The sequence below is a fragment of the Oncorhynchus mykiss genome, chromosome 5 (genome assembly GCF_057628025.1).
Source record: "Oncorhynchus mykiss isolate SJ-2025 chromosome 5, ASM5762802v1, whole genome shotgun sequence".
NCBI classification, from domain to species: Eukaryota; Metazoa; Chordata; class Actinopteri; order Salmoniformes; family Salmonidae; genus Oncorhynchus; species Oncorhynchus mykiss.
In genome coordinates, this window is record NC_143026.1 from 51,661,529 (window position 1) to 51,678,789 (window position 17,261).

The 17,261-nt window shown below is 41.5% G+C and overlaps 1 protein-coding gene across 4 annotated transcripts in view; it reads left to right on the forward strand.

The window, feature by feature from the left end:
• The first annotated feature begins 407 nt into the window (after nt 1-407).
• The window catches only part of camsap2a (calmodulin regulated spectrin-associated protein family, member 2a), a 78,513-nt gene continuing 61,659 nt past the window's right edge, over nt 408-17,261 (forward strand). For 3 of the 4 annotated variants that reach the window (XM_090235130.1, XM_090235131.1, XM_090235133.1), the window contains exons 1-2: nt 408-1,060; nt 10,672-10,931. In XM_090235130.1, the coding sequence (XP_090091256.1) occupies nt 922-1,060; nt 10,672-10,931 (399 nt within the window). In that variant the 5' untranslated portion in view covers nt 408-921. Of the gene's footprint in view, nt 1,061-10,671; nt 10,932-16,709; nt 16,782-17,261 lie in introns of all 4 variants that reach the window. The other variant, XM_090235129.1, reaches the window with a different exon arrangement.

Here is a 17,261-nt window from a genome sequence, read left to right on the forward strand (position 1 = left end):
TGACAGGAAACAAGTAGGCTTCTGCATGTTGGATTTGTAGCTTAAAAAAAAAAAAATTGAATTTACAAACATGTCCGAAGCAAATTGACATGTTGACATAAAGCTGTACAACATGATTTCAGTTAGTCAATGTCGAATTCAACAAGCCTCTTATCTATGGTGAATATTAGGACTACAACCATCTATTTATGAGAATAACTCCTGACTAAGACACACTTAAATAATCCATCTCATTGCTGAAAGTTAAAATTGTTATATTCCAAGGGTGCATTCTACATATACGCAGACACAGCATTTTATCCAAACAATTCAAACTATGCATGCGTACATTCTGTTTTATTTACACTCTGTAGTAAAGGCATGCTTTCCTCTTTTGCATGTGGTGCAGAAGTGGCTGAGTGGTATGCGCACGCGCAATAGTGCAGCTCTTTTATAGCCACAGTGCGGCAGGAAAACCGTAACAAGCGAAGAAAAGCAGAGATTGAATAGTGGAGAAAAAAAGCTATCCAAAGGGGAACATGTAAAGGAAGGTGAAAGAACAAAGACTGAATAATGGGAATGTTTTTTCCTCTCTATCTGAAGAAAATATGCGTATTTCTCTTTGAGATTCAGAAATTGGTTGACAGCTATTCAGCGAGCTCCATTTCAAATGGTAGCAGCGGTATGGATGAAAAATACAAGGAGAGGCACTGCTTCCACGATTCATATTGACTCAAAGGAGTTAGACGATACCTTACCGATGGCTTGCAGTCAATTATCCATGTCTCCTCCAACGAATTGTAAATTGACGTAGGCATTGAAGGCTGCAAATCAAGTCAAGTTTGGTGCATTAAATTCCTTTGGTGGGATGTCATCGACTTATATTGCTACATAGTAAGCTTTGGGTTTCCGACGGCTGGTATTGACACTCAGGGTGTTATAATGGGTGAAGTGACGGACGCAAAGGAATTAAAAAATACCTTTATTGTTCCCGCAATAAAGTATTTTGATCGTTATGATTTTTCACGAGCAAAAATCTGCTGTAGCCTCACATGGCTGGTGGCCAAAGCATTTGTGACAGGTAGGTGGTTTAAAAATGTATTTTGTCAATAATTACCTTTGAATTGTTTTTCAAACACATTGGTCAACAATTTGGCTATTCTTCCCTGCGATATTATCGCTCAGCTATACATAACATCACACACAGACCATTCAAGCTTGCAATATATTACTGTACAATTATTGTATGTATATTACAATATGTGTATGTACATTGTTGTACAATGGATGTGTATGTAGTATTTATATAAATATATGTTGAATCACTTTATTTAGAGTACCCAAGAGGAGAATATCCTTCCATAACAAACACACATATATAATTCCCAAAGAGACCTATGCTAAGAAAAATAACTGTTGCATGATAATTTCCTATCTAGTTCAGTTGCAGTGGACTGTAAACATTAAGTTGTGAAGGGATGCCACAAATGATCTCATCAATCTCAACAGATTGTGGATGTCTCCTGCTTGAGAGCTGTGACCCTGAGTATGACAGGCCCACTCCATAAAATCAAATCTAGATGGGGATAATGGAGTTACATTCATTATCACATGGTTATTGTTGTACCATGGTTATCAGTAAGCTTACAGTTGGCAAATGTGGCTCATATTACATAATAGTAATGAAATAGTACTGTTTCACATAGTTCAAAGTATTAGAAGAGTAATATGAGTCACGTTTGGATGACCAATTGGTTCTTCAATAAAGACAACAGTTTTATTAATGTGTAGGTATGCCCAAATAAGTTATTTGTTATATAAACTCCAACCAGAACCCAAACCTCTGTCAATCTTTAGGGGGGCAGACAGACTGATGTGAATCATCGCAGCCCAAATGTTTTCCACCTCAGTACGTTGCTTTAAACCATTTAAACCAATGGTCACTGAAGAAAATAATAGAGAGCTTCTGACTCATCTGTGCGGCAAGGCCCAGCTCAATAATGTGGAATGTAGCTTTGAGCCGGTCAAGTTGTAGCCTGCTTAGGGGCTGGTATCCCGGACACAAATTGAGAGTAGCCCTGGACTAAAAGGCATGTTCAATAGTAGGAGATTCTGCACTGAAAGTGCATTTTAGGCAAGGCTTAATCTGTGTCTGGGAAAGTGGCCCTAGGGGTCTTTGCGATGCATTTTAGTTACTGCACCTTGAGTTTCATTCCAAGGCATGTGGTATTGCTATAAGCCTGGTAGTCTAGGGGACAATACCTGACTTTTGAAAGAAGTTATAACAGCACATGTTCTGATATAAAAGTAATTCCTATCGTATACTTATTTGAGCTGTTTTGATCCTTGGTTTTGTTTTGTTTTGTTTTTGGTAATAGCCAGCAGTTTGCCAGAGGCTCAGGATTGTGCTGTACTCAGTGTACTCAAGCCGACTGCTTACTAAATTGAAGGGCATATAGCGGATGCAGAGATTACTTCGATAGAGGTAACAAAGTAGTACAGTACACATCAGCTCACTGATGCTAGACAATTATATAATTGTGTTTTAAAGACATCTTCTGGTACGTTGGTGACAGTACATTTTATTTAAACCTCCTGTTTTAGGCTGGATGATTCAATGTGTAGTTCATACATGCATAATCTATGACCAGATTTACTGTTTTACCTCAATTAGAGTATCTGGAGCATCAGCATTTGTGGGTTCGATTACATGCTCAAAATGGCCAGAAACAAAGAACTTTCTGCAACTCGTCAGTCTATTCTTGTTCTGAGAAATGAAAGCTATTCCATGCGAGAAATTGCCAAGAAACTGAAGTTCTCGTACAATGCTGTGTACTACTTCCTTCACAGAACAGAAAGAATAGAAAGAGGAGTGGGAGGTCCCGGTGCACAACTGAGCAAGAGGACAAGTGCATTAGAGTGTCTAGTTTGAGAAACAGATGCCTCACAAGTCCTCAACTGGCAGCTTTATTAAATAGTATCCGCAAAACACCAGTCTCAACGTCAACAGTGAAGAGGCGACTCCGGGTGCTGGGCAGAGTTCCTCTGTCCAGTGTCTGTGTTCTTTTCCCCATCATAATCTTTTCTTTTTTTGTCCAGTGAGATATGGCTTTTTCTTTGCAACTTTGCCTAGAAGGCCAGCATCCCGGAGTCGCTTCGTTGATGTTGAGACTGGTTGAAAATAACAACTAATTGGTAACACACTGTCATAACCATGTCATAATGTCATAACACCTGATATAACCTGGTCATAACACTGTCATGACACATATTTAGACCTGTTGTGAGATATATTACGGTATTTTATGTCAGATTTTGACTCCTACATAAGTGTCAAAACCCACAAAACCTTCTTATACTGACTTGCGTAAATAAAGGTTACATTTTTTTTTTAAATGTACATGTACATTTCAGAAAATGTTTTACAGAAATGTTTTTTCATTTCTGTAAAACATTTTCTGAAATGTACATGTACATTTAAAAAAAAAATGTAACCTTTATTTACGCAAGTCAGTTAAGAACAAATTCTTATTTACAATTAACTGCCTTGTTCAGGGGCAGAACAACAGATTTTTACCTTGTCAGCTCGGGGAGTCGATCCAGCAACCTTTCGGTTACTGGCCCAATGCTCTAACCGCTAGGCTACCTGCCGCCCCAGATACATTAGAGTGTCAACACCCAAAAAACCTACCACACAAGCAAAGGCAAAACATTCCATTACACCATAGCCTACTTCTCAACAGTATGTTTATGTTATATAACATTTTCTGAAATGTTCCAAATTCAATTATCATTGTAATTGCTTACACATTGATGTCAGACATGCACCTACCCCAATGCTCTTTTGACTGATGACTGACTTAAGGGCATGTACGTGATAGGCCTATCTGGCTTATATGGTGGTCATTTTGCTTCTTCGTGGTGTCAGAAAGTGCATTTTCTACAAGTTATAAAATATGATAGAAAAAAACATGACTGTAAAATAATGAATTACAACAACAACAAAGGATTTAAGAAAAACAAACTTTCAAATGAAAGGAAACTTCTTGGCAGGGAAAAAACACATTTGAATAAATGTGGGTTTTGATAGTATCATGTAGGTGTCATAACCAGCCATAAAATAACACAATATATGTCACAACAGGTGTAAATATATGGGTCATGTCAGTGTTATGACCATATTAACATAAACATATATCACTTTAGAATTAACCAATGCATATTTATTTGAGAATAGGGGAAAGATAAAAAAAATTGTTCAATTGATTTAGATATATGGATTTTTCGTGTTGGCTTTCTTTTCTGAGTGGTGACTGTTTACTTTAATCTAATCAAACAAGAGAATGTTATATTCAACGAAGGGGAACACTTACTAGACCGTTTTATCTTCTCTCTTTTCACGTAGTTGCCGTGTCAGTGCATTTAATCCCCATCTTTAAATCAACTTTGATAAAACCTTTTAGTCCCATGTCTACGATTTCCAATTATATCCCCATCCTTTTGAGACATCGTGTCACACTTTTCCCCGATAGTAAAGTCCAAGAGAAAAGGTGGTTTGCACAATTAATCGTATGAATATAGTCTGTTTCTATTTGAAATCAATCAGTGAAGTGACAAGTAGTTAACATGTGGATTATCCACTTCTAGGCCAAATGAAAGCTGAACAGAGCTGTATTCTCAGGTGGGCGTGGTTTGAGCCTTGCTAGGTTGCGTGTAAAGCTTTAAGGTTTAGTTCATTAGGATCCCCATTAGCTACTGCACATGCAGCAGCTACTCTTCCTGGGGTCCACATACAACGTACAAATACATGAAAAAGTACAGAAAGTAATAGACAAGAACAACATTAAGACATTACATTATACTCAAAATCAAAAATACAATAATAGTTATGAATAGGAAAGATACCAAGCGACAACAAAAATACTATTTACACACTATATACATATTCGTATTCTTATATATAGTACAGTTAAATTAGATCTTTAGAATAATCATGACATGAAATCTGGAACAAATACATCCAGATGTCTGCTTTTGGGAGACTTGCGTGGAGTATAAGCCCTTCTAAAACCAATGTGCTTTGAAACTAGCACTGAACCTCAACAAGACATCTGTTTTGTATTCCTTTAAAGGTCCAATGCAGACATTTTTTTTTATTTTTTTTATCTCAATAGCAAATAATTTCTGGGTAACAATTAACTGTGATTGTTTTCAATTAAAATGATGAAAAATAGACTAAAATAGCTTCTTAGCAAAGAGTAATTTCTATAGCAAGTATTTTGCTATGACTGTCTGGGAGTGGTCTGAGTGGGGAAGGGAAAACTGAAAACCAGCTCTTATTGGCGGAGAGGTTTGGAACTCTCTTTCTTATTGGTCTATTAACTAATTTAATGCCTGGTGATGTCACCGTATTATTCCAACCACAGTTTAGAAATATATACTATATATACACAAAAGTATGTGGAACCCGTTCAAATGAGTGGATTCAGCAATTTCAGCCATACCCGTTGCTGACAGGTACAGTTGGAATTCGGAAGTTTACATACACTTAGGTTGGAGTCATTAAAATTTGTTTTTCAACCACTCCACAAATTTCTTGTTAACAAACTATAGTTTTGGCAAGTCGGATAGGACATCTACTTTGTGCATGACACAGGTAATTTTTCCAACAATTGTTTACAGACAGATTATTTCACTTATAATTCAATGTATCACAATTCCAGTGGGTCAGAAGTTTACATACACTAAGTTGACTGTGCCTTTAAACAGCTTGGAAAATTCCAGAAAATGATGTCATGGCTTTAGAAGCTTCTGATAGGCTAATTGACATCATTTGAGTCAATTGGAGGTGTACCTGTGGATGTATTTCAAGGCCTACCTTCAAACTCAGTGCCTCTTTGCTTGACCTCATGTGAAAATCAAAAGAAATCAGCCAAGACCTCAGAAAAACAATTGAAGACCTCCACAAGTCTGGTTCATCCTTGGGAGCAATTTCCAAATGCATGAAGGTACCACGTTCATCTGTACAAACAATAGTACGCAAGTATAAACACCATGGGACCACGCAGCCGTCATACCGCTCAGGAAGGAGACATGTTCTGTCTCCTAGAGATGAACGTACTTTGGGGCGAAAAGTGCAAATCAACAGCAAAGGACCTTGTGAAGATACTTTTGTACCTGTTTCCTCCAGTATCTATATCCACAGTCAAACAAGTCCTATATCGACATAACCTGAAAGGCCACTCAGCAAGGAAAAAGCCACTGCTCCAAAACCTACATAAAAAAGCCAAACTACGGTTTGCGACTGCACATGGGGACAAAGATCGTATGTCCTCTGGTCTGATGAAAGAAAATAGAACTGTTTGGCCATAATGACCATCGTTATGTTTGGAGGAAAAAGGGGGAGGCTTGCAAGCCGATGAGCACCATCCCAACCATGAAGCATGGGGGTGGCAGCATCATGTTGTGGGGGTACTTTTGCTGCAGGAGGGACTGGTGCACTTCACAAAATAGATGGCATCATGAGGAAGGAAAATTATGTGGATATATTGAGGCAACATCTCAAGTTACAGCTTGGTCGCAAATGGGTCTTCCAAATGGACATTGACCCCAAGCATACTTCCAAAGTTGTGGCAAAACGTCTTAAGGACAACAAAGTCAAGGTATTGGAGTGGCCATCACAAAGCCCTGACCTCATCCTATAGAACATTTGTGGGTAGAACTGAAAAAGCGTGTGCGAGCACGGAGGCCTAGAAACCTGACTCAGTTACACCAGCTCTGAGAGGAGGAATGGGCCAAAATTCACCCAACTTATTGTGGGAAGCTTGTGGAAGGCTACCCAAAATGTTTGACCCAAGTTAAACAATTTAAAGGCAATGCTACCAAATACTAATTGAGTGTATGTAAACTTCTGACCCACTGGGAATGTGATGAAAGAAATAAAAGCTGAAATAAATAATTCTCTCTACTATTATTCTGACATTTTACATTCTTAAAATAAAGTGGTGATCCTAACTGACCTAAAACAGGGAATTTTTACTAGGATTAAATGTCAGGAATTGTGAAAAATTGACTTTCAATGTATTTGACTAAGGTGTATGTAAACTTCCGACTTCAACTGTATGTAAAATCGAGCACACAGCCGTGCAATCTCCATACACAAACATTGGCAGTAGAATGGACTTACTGAAGATCTCAGTGACTTTCAATGTGGCACCATCATAAGATGCCACCTTTCCAACAAGTCAGTTCGTCAAATTTCTGCCCTGTAAGAGCTGCCTCGGCCAACTGTAAGTGTTATTGTGAAGTGGAAACGTCTAGGAGCAACAACGGCTCAGCCATGAAGTGGTAAGCCACACAAGCTCACAGAACGGGACTGCCGAGTTCTGAAGCATGTAGCGTGTAAAAATCCTCTTTCCTCAGTTGCAACACTCACTACCGAGTTACAAACTGCCTCTGGAAGCAAAATCAGCACAATAAATCAAAATCAGCACAATAATTTTTCGTCAGGAGCTTCATGAAATGGCATTCCATGACCAAGCAGCCGCACACAAGCCTAAGATTCCCATGCACAATGCCAAGCGTTGGCTGGAGTGGTGTAAAACTAGCCTCCATTGGACTCTTGAGCAGTGGAAACGGGTTCTCTGGAGTGATGAATCACGCTTCACAATCTGGCAATCTGACGGATGAATCTAGGTTTGGCAGATGCTAGTAGAACACTACCTGCCCTAATGCATAGTGCCAACTGTAAAGATTGGTGGAGGAGGAATAATGGTCTGTGGCTGTTTTTCCATGGTTCAGGCTAGTCCCCTTAGTTCCAGTGAAGGGAAATCTTAACGCTACAGCATACAATGACATTCAAGACGATTCTGTGCTTCCAACTTTGTGGCAACAGTTTGGGGATAGCCTTTTCCTGTTTCAGCATGACAATGCCCCCATGCAGAAGGCGAGGTCCATAAGAAATGTTTTTTTGTGATCGGTGTGGAAGAACTTGACTGGCCTGAACAGAGCCCTGACCTCAACCCCATCAAACACCTTTGGGGTGAATTGGAACGCCGACTGCGAGCTGGGCCTAATCACCCAACATCAGTGCCCGACCTCACTAATGCTCTTGTGGCTGAATGGAAGCAAGTCACCGCGGCAATGTTCCAACATATAGTGGAAAGCCTTTCCAGAAGAGTGGAGGCTGTTATCGCAGCAAAGGGGGGACCAACTCCATATTAATCCCCATGATTTTGGAATGAGATGTTCGAAGTGCAGGTTTCCACATACTTGAATGTCATGTAGTGTGTGTGTGTGTGTGTATATATATTTATATATAATTAGTTTTGGACTGCACTGGGTCTTTAACTAACCAAATGATAATATTATCTAGCTGGTATTCATAAAGATCAACATCTGAAGATCTACATCTAGCATAAAAGAACAGTCAAACATTTCCTCATAAAGGAATGTACCACTTAATATACAACCTTATTATGTATTTTTAGTGGCACATCCTTTTAACTAGTTTTCCCAAATGTTCTGACCAAGAGTGATGCAATTTGATTCAAGCTGCAGACAGAATATTCTACTGTAGTTGCCAGTGAGCAGATTATGTTTTGCTGCTCTAATATTAGAGAATACAGTACATGAACTTCTAACCAGATCCTCCATGTATTTTCAATTAGGTCTGAATGAAATGGGATGATTCCATAAATACGGTCTCTTTCGTTCCCAGAGGTAGAGAGGCAGAGCTGGTCTTCAGATCCCAGGGAACACTGCTCAAGGCTCAGAATACTTTCAGGCACATAAGCAATTAAACACATTAACACACACACACGAACACACACACACATATTGAAACTAATCTGGAGTTTGGAATAGGATTTTTTTCTCTCTCAGATTTTGGTGTTGTACTTAGTTTGATTGCAATGGTAACCTGTGTGGAACATAATAAGGCAGTTCTCCTCCTCACTAATTGCATTGTACCAACCAAGGTTAGAGAGGCGAGAGACCTGAGAACTTGACTCAAACGTAACCTGTTAGATTTGGGACTCGACTCGAAGTCGTCCTCAGTGACTTGATACTTGATTCCGACTTGCTTAAAATTGACCTATTGACAGGTATGGATTTCCTTTTGGTGTTTTTCTTTGCCTCTTTGTGAATGCTACTGTTTACTATCTTATCTGGGTCTTCTTTGAAGGGCAAGCCCAGTGAGAGAGGAGTAGGTTATCCCTTGTCAATGTAGAGTCTTTGATCAAGGGGTGCATTATTGTGTAATCGTCTCGAAGAGCTCTAGCCCAGTCACTAAACCTAACCTGGGGTGTGCTCAGCATAAATATGCTATCTAGAACAACAAAAATGCCTCTGACATCTAGAATAAAGAATTACGTTGGCTCTATTCATAGCATTTCTATCTGCAACGTTCCAAAACGTTTTTGTACTGAACATGGCCCTGTCCTCACCTCTGTCGGAGCCACGCCCACCATCCCTCCAATTATTCCTTTGTTCAGTTGCGTTCTCCTCAAGGCGTAGGTCAAAGTTGCCCCAAATGTAACCACTGATACCAGTTCAGATGTATTCTTCATCCACATAATGGTTTAGGTGAGGATTATTGATAGGGTAATCTGATCCTAGATCTGCGGTTAATAGAAATGTATACCTCTAGGACCCTTTGGTGACCTTGTCTTTGATCAGATAACGTGTTTCTGTTATTAGCTGCTGACTTGGCCTGTCTGAAATGATTCGCTGAGTGGTGTGAGGGTGGGATGAGCAGTGTGAAGCTGCGAAAGCCTCTGTCACCGTGGCTTTACACACCCTCGTCATAACGAACACCCATCTGCTCCTTCTGATATGGGTGTGTTGCATATCCGGAGATCGGTCTGTGTGTGTATGCATGTGTCTGTGTGTGTGGGAGCGTTACCCCATGTAGCATTACAGGGTGGGGGTCAATCTCCTTTTAACCACACTTTGTTTGTTCTAATGTGCAGCCACTTGAGCGGTGTGAAAATCTGGTTAATTTCGTAGCTGTTTGAGCAATCTCAGTCTCTCTGGTTTTTATACCTTCCCCATTTTCTCAACATCCTGTAAGCCTGACAATAAGGAGCTGAATTATTGAAATCAGGCCCACTCGTATCTGTCAGCTCGTGTGCGCCCGCCCCCACAAATGCGCACACACTCTCTTATGTTATCCGTCTCTCTCTCTTTGATAAAGCAGACTGAGGGAAGCTCCCTGGGAGCTAGAGAGATATGGAGTGCACATGAATCGATCGGGTTCCTCTCCTACTGTAGTTTCCATGGTAACGCACCGTGTGCTCCATCCTATGGAGATCACGCCCATGTCTTTGGATGAGGAAAGAATGAAGTAGACTTGCCAGAGTTAAACACTGAGTTACCATCAGTCATGTAGTGAAATATCAAACCTTCAAATAACCCTTTCAAACGTGCTGATCTTCTAGATTCACTAATTGATTGATTCTCATCATATCAGGAATGTGACAAAAATGCAGTAGGAGGTAATATGAGGTGGTGTAGGCTGACCTTCCACTGTGTTTAGGCCTGCATGCTTTTAAACTGAAGCTCCTCCCCTCTATCATTCCTTACTTTCTCTCTCACATACTGTTAAGTGTTAATGAATTAAAATTGACTTTGGTACAAACTGCGTATTCATATTCATCGTTTTGAACCGTTCTCCCTCTCTCTCCTATGCAGACAGTGTGCCGGCCGACCTGAAGGAGCCCTTCTACACAGACCAGTATGATCAGGAGCACCTGAAGCCTCCAGTGGCCAACCTGCTGCTGTCTGCTGATCTCTACTGTAGAGCCGGGAGCCTCATCCTGAAGAGTGACGCCGCCAAGCCCCTGGTTGGCCACGATGATGTCATCCAGGCCCTGGCTCAGAAGGGCCTCTATATCACAGACCAGGAGAGGCTGGTCACAGAGCGTGACCTCCGCAAGAGGCCCATACAGATGGTAAGAAAGAGGGGTTTGATTGATGGTTTGGGGGTGGGGGATAATGGCTAGGTGGCCACCTTTGTTTTGGTTGTGGGTACAGCTACTGTGGATTTCTTTCACATCAGATCAAATCAAATCAAGCTTTATTTATACAGCACATTTCAGACATGGAATGCAACACAATGTGCTTTTACAGGAAAAAATAAATAAAAAGATTTACTACACAACAAACATAAGAGGAACTGAATGACTAAAAAGCGCCCTAACATGCTGACCACACCGCCCGCGTTGCGCCCACACTGCTCACGCGCGTCAACAACCGTCTGCGTAGCCATGCGCTAAAATAGAACTTGGTTCTATTTGTGACATTTGACGCACTGCAAGTCACGCCTCTCCCATCTCCTCATTGGATTTTAGGAGCATGTACCCATGTGGGTGATTGAAAGAGGAACTGATGTCCACAGTCCAGTCGGTGGCGGTAAAATAACAACACAATGTTTATATCCCAGGACATATTAGCTAGCAACAGCAAGCTAGCTAGCTAGCTAGCTAAATTGCCATAAATGTTTAATGCTTTTCGACCTGTCCCCAAACTAATATATTTGGTTCAGAGTTCGTTTTGATATTTCAACCTGCATGTCCTGATCATGTGGTGTGGGTGGACAAAAATCAACATGTGCGATGGCGCACTCACTCGGTGGGGTCAGCATGTAAGGGAAAGAAAAGTGTGTGCACGGGTGCGCGCGCGTCTTTTTCTATCTTCCACTCTCCCTTTTGTCTCTTTGTACATCTCTATAGCCTCTGTTTTCTCAGTGTGTTGTCTCAATCTACAGGGTTTAATTGACAGGGGTTCCCTTCCATAATGAATCAGTACACCATCATAATCATTAGAATGGGAATGTGGGCATCCCCCTTATCATTTCAAATCCAGACCCACTATTTTTACAGTCCTCCCCAGAGTCTATATGGAATTTTAACCCTGTCTGATTGTCAGTGTTTTTCTCCCTGTCACCAGTACTGTGGCTGTCTTTTTGTTCATCCACCCATATTCTCTCTAATGCTCTTTCTCTGTATTCCCCTGTTTTATCTTTCGGTATCTTTCTCCCACTTTCTCCCTCAGTTCTCTCTCTAAGGTTCAGGTCAAAAGTAGTGCACTATTTTGGGAAGGTGCCATTTGTGATTCAGATTCTATGTTGCTTCATATTGTGATGCTTTGTCGAGGCACTACAGAAGTGACTAGGCTAGGCTGCTTTGTCGAGGCACTACAGAAGTGAGTAGGCTAGGCTGCTTTGTCGAGGCACTACAGAAGTGACTAGGCTAGGCTGCTTTGTCGAGGCACTACAGAAGTGACTAGGCTAGGCTGCTTTGTCGAGGTACTACAGAAGTGACTAGGCTAGGCTGCTTTGTCGAGGCACTACAGAGGTGACTAGGCTAGGCTGCTTTGTCGAGGCACTACAGAAGTGACTAGGCTAGGCTGCTTTGTGAGGCACTACAGAAGTGACTAGGCTAGGCTGCTTTGTCAAGGCACTACAGAAGTGACTAGGCTAGGCTGCTTTGTCGAGGCACTACAGAAGTGACTAGGCTAGGCTGCTTTGTCGAGGCACTACAGAAGTGACTAGGCGAGGCTGCTTTGTTGAGGCACTACAGAAGTGACTAGGCTAGGCTGCTTTGTCGAGGCACTACAGAAGTGACTAGGCTAGGCAGGCAGCCCTATTGAGATGGAATGAGATTATGTCTCAATTATGCTTTTAGATACAAATGTCAAATATGGGTTCTTGGGACGTTGAAACATTGAGGACACCTGCTCTTTCCATCACAGACTGACCAGGTGAATCCAGGTAAAAGCTATGATCCCTTATTGATGTCACTTGTTAAATCCATTTCAATCAGCGTACATGAAGGGGAGAAGACAGGTTAAAGAAGGATTTTTAAGCCTTGAGACAATTGAGACATGGATTGTGTATGTGTGCCATTTTAGAGTGTGAATGGGCAAGACAAAATATTTAAGTGTCACTGAATGGGGTATGGTAGTAGGTGCCAGGCGCACCGGCTTGTGTCAAGAACTGCAACACTGCTGGGTTTTTCAAACAGTTTCTCGTGCTAGGTTTCCTCCAGACGTGACGCTTGGTTTCAGGCAAAATAGATCAATCTGGTTTCATCAGACCAGAGAAATGTGTTTGTCATGGTCTGAGAGTCTTTAGGTACATTTTGGCAAACTTCAAGCGGGTTGTCATGTGCCTTTTACTGAGGAGTGGCTTCCGTCTGGCCACTCTATCATAAAGGCCTGATTGGTGGAGTGCTGTAGAGATGGTTGTCCTTCTGGAAGGTTCTCCCATCTCCACAGAGAAACTCTAGAGCTCTTTCAGAGTGACCATCTGGTTCTTGGTCACCTCCCCGACCAAGGCCCTTCTCCCCCGATTGCTCAGTTTGTCCGGTCGGCCAGCTCTAGGAAGAGTCTTGGTGGTTCCAAACTTCTTCCTTTTAAGAATTATGGAGGCCACTGTGTTTTTGAGGACCTTCAATGGTGCAGACATTTTTTGGTACCCTTCCCCAGGTCTGTGCCTCGCCACAGTCCTGTCTTGGAGCTCTACAGACAATTCCTTCGACCTCATGGCTTGTTTTTTTTTAGGGAATGGTCAGAACTCAGCCGATAGGATGGTTTGGACATCGAGATGGTCAGTCCACTGAAGAACATGAAGTCCAAGGACTACAGTAAATGCAAGGCTCAGATCTGCAAGTATAGCCACAGGAAGGTTAATAATCTCATCGTGCAGCTGTATTTTCATATCAATCCAACCCAAGGGAGTGGTAGGTTCTCCATTGGCCAAGTACAATGGTCCTTCCTCCCAGGTTCTAAGCTCCTCGTGATGTAATGTCATGATTCGCCACAGGGGCTCTTGCATCATGGTGTAAGTCGATTATGGCCTTCCCTCTCCAGTTCCTAACAGTCAGAGGAACCAATAGTTGCGGAATAGGAAAAAGATAGATAGTTGTGCGGTCTGAAGGCTTCATGGTGGGCATTAAGGCCGACCCAATTGTATGCTAGCCAACACGCCTGTCTAGACTGTCAGTCTTCTGACCTTTTCCTGAATCCTGACGCTGGCCATAGAGGAGGCAAGAACCTGGAGGATGTTGGACTATACACCTCCAGCACATCACTGGACTTTTGTCTTGGATCTTGGGCACAAACGGCTGAGACGTTTTAGCCCCAGGAGAGTTATTGGGTTACCGGGATAAGGGAACAAAGTTTGGAGTTTGGAGGTGGTGCCCAGTCCTTCTCAAACTGAGTCCAAGATGCACCAGATCATCCACATTCTGCACACATTCCCGAAGTTGACTGGCAAGGCTGGGAACCATGTTTTTAAGATTAAGTTTGACCATCTCCTGCTCGGTAATGTCAGTCTTCCATTTCCTACATAGAACTCGATAGGAGAAGGCAAAGTCCCGTATTGGCTCTGCTTCACCCTGGACTCTGTTACAAACCAGGTCCGCCAGTTCATCCTCATAGTCCTCTGAGAGGAAGGCTAGGAGAAATATATATTTTTAACTACTCCCAGGTTGACACATGTTCACGGGCTATCTCCCACCAGTCTCTTGCTGTACCATGGAGAACACTGCGGAGTGTGTCAAGAATCTCCAAGTCAGTAAGGGGCCGGATAGAAAGGAAATCATTACACTGGTGGGAGACAGTGGATCAACATCCTCTTCTAGGCTGCCAAAAGTGGGTAAAAGTAGTTTGATAGAGAGAGAGCTCTCCAGAGGAGGCATGACAGTGGAAAGGGGTCTTTGGGAAATGGGAGTTCTGTTTAACAGTATCTTCAAAGGGGGGTTTGTAGTACTACCTGTTCCTATTCCCTTAATGGCAGAGCCAGTGGCAGAGGTAAACCCAGAGGGAGGTGCAGATGATTTGTCCACAAGGGAAAAGCACTGCATTACCTCCTGGTGCAGCTCCTCCTGTTGAAGATCTGTGGCCTGTGCTTTTTCCATCTAATTATAAGATCTCCTTTTGAGTCTGTTCAATCAAAAATCGTAGTTTCCCTGTGAGAGAGTTCTTCATGTCCTCCATAACTTATTTGAGATGATAACACACTCCCTTCACAACAGAGGCTGACTCCTCTATGAATGTTTTGAAACTTAGCATTTTCCCTTGAACATCCTGCTTCAGAGAATCTTGTAAATATTTCTGTCTCTGAACAGTTTGTTGTTGGTTTTCCTTTGACGGGGGAGGTGAGCCAACCTCAGCTGCGCATCTTTCTGATGAGCCTCCACACTTTCACTGCGAATGGCATTCTCCTGCATTGTCAAACTATGGTTGGTGTGTGTCCATTGTTGTTCCATTTGTCCAGTGAGCACAGAGACACCTCTTCCAGTGGAGAGAAAAGACAAGACACACCATATAAAACACGTCACAGCACAGGGGTAACCCAACCAAAAATACCTCATACAATAATACATGGCAGAGCTATTTAACAGCAACTTCATATAAACAATTTACAAGAAAGAACCTAGTCATCAACATTAGAGGATTTGCAACAATGTTGCTACTAATCCATACGATCAATAACCGGTGCGGTCCCAAAATATAACAACCACGACCTAGAGCGGTAACACCGATGATCGAATTAAACACTTTACAACCTAAGCACACTGAAAATAACAAGACTTCTGCAACATTGCACACACTATCAAACTGCCACACCAACCAAGAGCTACCCCCCACAGAGAGCCGGAAGTGCTGTCTTTATTTTCTCCTTTCTGACTGCTGACGCGCTCTTAAAGTGGAATAGCACGGTGAAGGCTCCGTGAAGGATTTCCCCACAACATTCTGACAGTGTATACATTTCATATATGCTATTGCTAAAATAATAATTTGGTTGTGTTCATGAAGGTGTTAGGTATTATGCAGTAGGTAGCATTAGAATACCATTTCTTTCTTTAATATCAAATTAGTTTGTTGCTGTAGGATATATGTAAAATAAAATAAAATCAACTGTTCAATCAATTTTATTAGTGGAGTGCCTTTGATTCAACTATGAAATAGAAACCATATGTTTTGGAACATGGTAACAGCTTATTTTTATAACGCTATTTTTTTTTAAAAATACTCCAAGTACAAAGATGCACTGTCAGCAAAATCTGTGGTCAAATGATGAAAACAGTGACCTAAACATCATTATAAGCACTAAGTGTGCTTGATACAGTATGTAGTGAAAATCAGCACAAAAGCAATAATGGAATTATAATGAATATACTGTAAGTGTTGATATGACAGCAGTCAATAATTGTCAGCTCGTGCTTATATGGTGTGCGTTTTTCACATAATGGCATCAGTTGGATTTCATTTAACGGTGTCTTGGGTTTGGTTTTTTGTGCATTTGGCCACCTGGCACTGTCTCCTCCTCGGGAGCTGTGCACAATTTGGCTCGCACAAAGGCTTGCGTGGAATCTTTGCTGCTGCCTTGGCCCTAATATGTCTCTCACGTAACCCGTATGTATGCCAGACTCATGATGAAGTCTCTAATGGGCAAGGGTGTAGTTCATGCATTTCTTGAACAACACGTTTGCTTTGATTGCAGCCAAATCAAGCATGTTGTAGAACAAAGCAACAGGCCATTATGATTATTTTCTCATAGCAAAAACAACACGTGTTATATACAGAAGATCATAGTTATACTATCGCCCTGTAGCACTCACTTCTGTCATCACAAAGTGCTTTGAGAGACTAGTCAAGGATCATATCTCTTGCACCTTACCTGTCACCCTAGACCCACTTCAATTTGCTTACCGCCCCAATAGATCCACAGACGATGCAATCGCCATCACACTGCCCTATCCCATCTGGATAAGAGGAATACCTGTGAAAGAAAGGTAAGTGAATATTTATAATGCTATTTTTGACTAATGTTGACTGCGCAACATGGCAGATATTTATTTTGTCTGGTTTGGGCTCTGAGCGCTGTACTCAGATTATGCTTTTTCCGTAAAGTTGTTTTGAAATCTGACACAGCGGTTGCATTAAGGAGAAGTGTATCTGAATTTCCATGCATAACACTTGAATTTTCATCATCATTTATAATGAGTATTTCTGTGAATTCATGTGGCTCTCTGCACAATCACCGCATGTTTTTAGAACTACTGAACGTAACGCGCCAATGTGAAATGTATGTAAAATGTATTTAAAAAAATATATAAATATGCACTTTAGCGAACAAAACATACATGTATTGTGTAACATGAAGTCCTATGAGTGTCATCTGATGAAGATCATCAAAGGTTAGTGATTAATTTTTATCTCTATTTGTGCTTTTTGTGACTCCTCTCTTTGGCTGGAAAAATGGCTGGGTTTTT